The sequence below is a fragment of the Sinocyclocheilus anshuiensis genome, unplaced genomic scaffold (assembly GCF_001515605.1).
Source record: "Sinocyclocheilus anshuiensis isolate Anshui unplaced genomic scaffold, SAMN03320099.WGS_v1.1 scaffold1062, whole genome shotgun sequence".
Classification (NCBI taxonomy): Eukaryota; Metazoa; Chordata; class Actinopteri; order Cypriniformes; family Cyprinidae; genus Sinocyclocheilus; species Sinocyclocheilus anshuiensis.
In genome coordinates, this window is record NW_015540895.1 from 493,033 (window position 1) to 498,395 (window position 5,363).

Consider the following 5,363-nt stretch of genomic DNA (forward strand, 5'->3'; position numbering starts at 1 on the left):
ACCCCCCCCCCCCCCAAAAAAACCCCAAGGACACAAATAATCAATGAGGAACTCATAACTCAACAATAAACCATGAGAAAACATGCTCAAGTATGTAAACTTGCAGAAGAACACATTAATATTGTTATTTTAAAATTTGCTTATTTATAATTATTAATTATTATTATTAGTCTTTTTTTTGACAGTTCTGCAGCTGTCATGGATGGGATGAATTATTATTATTATTTTTTTGATAAATTTGCTTGAATTAGGACTACATTATTATGTAATTATTTGTCCCATTTTTATCTAAACAATTTAGCTTTTTTTTCAACTTTTTAAAATGCCAAATTGTTTATGACATATATGATTATTTATTATGTATATATTTATGATTAATATCAATGATAAATTAATAAATAGGGCCTAACATTAATTATAATATATTAATTTATCTGTTTAATCATGTCTAAAAATATAATAATTATGTCTGCCAAGCTCTGATAATGTATGGAATATTATATTAACAGACTATCCCAATTTTAATAAAACAATAGGCCTATACATTTAGAAGCACGGATGTGTCTATCACTTTAAAGGCATGGTTCACACAAAAATGAAATTAGTCATAATTTACCCAGGTTGTTCTAAACCTGCATAAAGTTCTTTCTTCGGTTGAACACAAAAGACGATACTTTGAAGAATGTGTCTCAACTAAACAGCTGCTGGTTGTAACTTCCATAGTAAGGTAAAAAAAAATAAAAATACTATCAGTCATTGGGAACCAGAAACTGTTTGGTTAACCCAAGCGGCAACCTCCCGCTCTCTCTCGTGAAGCCAACAAGGATTAACCACATTATTTAAAGTATCTTCTTTAATGTTCAACAGAAGAAAGAAATTATTACAGGTTTGGAACAACTTCTGGGTGTGTAAATGATGACAAAATTTTCATTTTTGGGTGAACTGTCCCTTTAAGTCAGACTGCACGTTCATCATTAGTTACTGGACAGACACATTGATAACTTTCCCATTCAGCCCTACATCTGGAGTCTTGTGTTCAAAGGGCAGATGTGAGCTCCTATGTTTTAAACCGCACAGGTTTGTTTACCGCATGCTGCGCTCGTGTGAAAGGGCTTTAACGCGTGCGTTCTGGAGACTCCGTCGCTACGGAAACAAAGACGTCACGTCAAAATCACGCGCAAATGAGCTTCTCTAATATTTCTTATGAAATTGATTTCATTATAATTGCTATTAGTATTATAAACAGTGCAAAATACTTGTTGTGGCCGTTGTAAAATACGGGACAAATCGCGTCCCGTATTGATTTGATAAGGGACGCATCATTTTACCTTTAAATACGGGACCATTCCTTATTTTAAGGGATGGGTGGCAACCCTATTCTAGCAACATACTGAAAAGCGTCAGCAAGTGTTAAATAGGCTAGCAACATGCTAGAAACATGCTAAAACATGTTAGCAACACTTAGCTAATTTGCTAAAGCATGCTATCAATACAATGAAACCGCAAGTTGCTGTAACTCAGGCATGCAATGTCCAATCTGCCCCAAACTTAACATGTTTGATAAGAGTCCTGGCCTGGCCTGATCTACATGCCCGTATTCTGTTATAGTCATAGCACCACCTACTGGCAACAGGAAGTGACATGTTTAACACTGTGATGAACTATAAGCAATACATAAAAATAAGCCATTGAGTGCTAAACATGCTAGAAACACGCTCAAACATACTAGCAGCACTTATTAAGTGCTAAAGCATGCTAGTAATACCATGAAACAGGAAGTTGTTGTAACTCATGCATACAATGTCCGATCTGCCCCAAACTTCACACATTTGATAAGAGTCCTGGCCTGAGCACATCTTAAGGCCAATATTCAGTTATAATCATAGCGCCACCTGCTGGCAACAGGAAATTACTTGTTTTACACTAACTTAAACATGCAATGTCCGATCTGCCCCAAACTTCACGTTTAATAACAGTTGTGTCCTGAACACATGTCCATGTCCATATTCAGATACAGTCATACCGCCATGTTATGACTGTGACATGTTTAGCACTGTTATAGATTCCCAGAAAGATATTTCAAAGTGTCAGCAAGTATTAAACATAATAGCAACATTCTAAAAACATGCTAATACATATTAGCAACACTTAGCTGAGTGCTAAAGCATGCTATTAATTCAATGCAAAGGTTTCTGTAAATCAAGCATACAATGTCCAATATGCCCCAAACTTCACGTTTCATAATTGTCCTGGCTTGAAGACATCTACATGTCAATATTCAGTTATAGTTATAGCACCACCTGCTGGGAACAGGAAGTGACATGTTTTACAGTGACATGTACTTCTAACAACATTTAAATATGGAAGCGAGTGTTAAACATGCTAACAATTTCCTAGAAACATGCTAAAACATGTTAGCAATACTTAGCTAAGTGCTAAAGCATGTTATTAATGCAATGCAACAGGAGGTTGCTGTAACTCAGGCATGCAGTGTCCAATCTGCCCCAAACTTCACATGTTTGATAAGAGTCCTGGCCTGAACACATCTACATGGCCATATTCGGTTATAGTCATAGCGCCACCTGCTGGCAACAGTAAGTGACATGTTTAACACCGTAATAGACTTCTAGACATATATTAAAAAGTATCAGCAAGTGTTAAATAGGCTAGCAACATGCTAGAAACATGGTAAAGCATGCTAGCAACACATAGCTAATATGCTAAAGCATGCTATTAATTAAATGAAACAGGAAGTTGCTATAACTCAGGTATGCAGTGTCTAATCTGCCCCAAACTTAACATGTTTGATGAGAGTCCTGGCCTGAACACATTGACATGGCAAGATTCAGTTATAATTTATAGCGCCAACTGTTGGCAACATGAAATGTCATGTTTTACACTAACTCAAACATACCATGTTCAATCTGCACCAAACTTCACAGATTTGATAAAAGTCCTGGTCTGAAGACATCTACATGCCAACATTGTTACAGTCATAGCGCCACCAGCTGGCAGTAGGAAGTTTGGCACATATAAATGACTGACACATTCCTCCTATATTTATCACTTTAAATTCATATTGCCCACCGTTAGCCGTTTTCCTAAAGCCACCGGGTGGCGGTGAGCCCGGGTGCGAGGGCCCTTTCATCGCTGCTTGCAGCTTTAATTAGGGAATGTATTACAAACTTTGTGCCCCTGTATACAACCATTAGCTAACACTTGACAATAATTGTGGAATACACAACACTATTTATACACTTATACATTTATTTACCTAACACACATACTTAGTTTACATTTAGAATTTGCACATAATATACCTGTACATACAAATTGTCAATTTGTATATTTTTATTCCCTATTTACTTGTTCTATTTTTCTTTTTTATCTGTGTTTTGTCTTGTCACTGTCATTCTGTTGCACTGTGAAAGCTTCTGTCACGAAAACAAATTCTTCGTAAACATACCTGGCAATAAAGCTCATTCTGATTCTGATCCTGATTCTAAATGAGTACAATTAGCATTAGCATAATTAGCTTCAATATTTAGAAACAAATGGCTAAGGGTTTGTATAAAAAAAGCAATGTTGTGTTGTTTTCCCAATAACCACTTTTCCACTCTATTGATCCACTGTTCAGAGGTTTAACACTCATCTAGTCTATTATTTAGGATAAATCTTCAAATCTGACTGGCCAGCTGTTCAGGGTGTTTCCCTCGCATGTGGCCCAATAGGCTCCAGCATCCTTGCGACCCTACAGAGGACAAGCAGTTTGAAGAATGGATAGAAATCTTCAAATCTCATTGGAGATGCTTGTCTGATGCTTGTCTCTAGAAGGAGCCAGACCACTGGTAGAAGTCTGGCACAATGTTGTCAGGAGCCTCCAAATAAGACAAGAACAGGCTGTTTGATCGACATGCAAAGCGATCACTCCCTTTTTTTGTGTTGAAATATGGCTCAATCTAGAATAAATGCTACCACAGTAACAAGGATCCATTCATATGGATCCAATCTTTGCGGAATCAAAGACTTCTTGACAGTTAGTAAAGAATTCTGCACAGTTACCTGTTCCTGACTAGGCCTTGTCTTCCCCGCTTCAACAGGTTTGGCCAAGCCTTTATGTAGCCGTTTGTCTGGGGACTGCACAGGTGTATTAACATGGGCTCTGGATTGGCTGTTTCTTCTGTCTGATGATGTTGAAGAGGCCCTGGAATTGTCAGGAGCCCCTTTCCCATTCTTTGTCTGATCAGGAGAACCTTTATTACTCCCTGAGTTGTTTGGAGCAATTTTGAGTTTGGTCTTGACTTCGTTCTCAATCTGCTCTTCCTCAACATCCCCAATGCTCTTTCTCTCTTTTTCACCCTTTGGTTTGTGACTACAAACGGGATGGTCCTGCCCTCTGTTTTTGCTGTCTCCAAGACTTTTACTTTGCTCGTGTGAAAGTTTCCCATCTCCATCCCTGTCGTCCTCTCTGGAGTATTTTAGCAAATGTCTTTTTTTCCAAATGCCTCTGTCCTCTGGATTTGCAGATTTAGCTTTATTGCTGACCCTGCTACCATCCTGGTAAGCGGTGTCTCTTTTGTGTACTCTCTCCGACTGATGTCCTCTATATTTAAAACTTTGTCCAGGGTTTCCTCTACTTTCTCTGACCACAAGGACATCACAATCTTTTGGACAGTCACTAGCACACTCTTCTCGAACCCTTTCTATTCGATCCCTAGGAGGACAACTTGACCCTTGAGGGACATTCCTTGGGTTTTTGGGGATGTCCTGATTTCTTCTATAGTTACTAACTGCATCACTTTCTTGCCCCACTTTAGCACAACTGAACTCTTGAGGACAACTTCTGCCATCTCTGGGAAAGTCGTCAGCACCTTTACTTGGGATCTCATTGTTGTTCAACTCCGCTTCTTTCCCTTTGTAGTGAAAAAATCCAACATTGTCATCTTCTTCACTGTCCTCTTCTTCTGTTTCTTCCTCTGTCTCTTCTTCATCCTCCTCGTCCTCAGCCATGGGGGCTTGTACGAAGGTTGTCTCCATGATAGGCTCTGGTCGCTTGTAGACCGTTGTTGTTGCGTCTTTCTGCAGAACCTTGTAAAAGCCTTCAGAGTGTTCCCAAGCTTCCTCCGGTTTACAGCTCTCCCGGACGTCGCGAGATGTGCCAGGACACTCAGCACCGTCCGCACCTTCATGGCAGTCCATTCCTTCCATGTAGCTTTCATCTTCAGGACAACAGTGGACATAGTATGTCATCCTGTCCGCTTCGGTTTGCAGTTCCTCATCTTCCTCGTAATCATGTTGCTCTTCTTCTTCTTCCACGGATACGACATTATCATACTCGGACAGTGAGTCCTCCTCCATGCTGT

At 39.2% G+C, this 5,363-nt stretch overlaps 1 protein-coding gene across 2 annotated transcripts in view; it reads right to left on the minus strand.

The window, feature by feature from the left end:
- Positions 1 to 5,363, minus strand: part of LOC107688937 (amyloid beta A4 precursor protein-binding family A member 2-like) — a 27,612-nt gene that overhangs the window by 10,369 nt on the left and 11,880 nt on the right. For both annotated transcript variants that reach the window (XM_016486779.1, XM_016486780.1), the window contains exon 2: positions 4,063 to 5,363. This exon is cut by the window's right edge and continues 292 nt beyond it. In XM_016486779.1, the coding sequence (XP_016342265.1) occupies positions 4,063 to 5,363 (1,301 nt within the window). The remainder of the gene's footprint in view (positions 1 to 4,062) is intronic.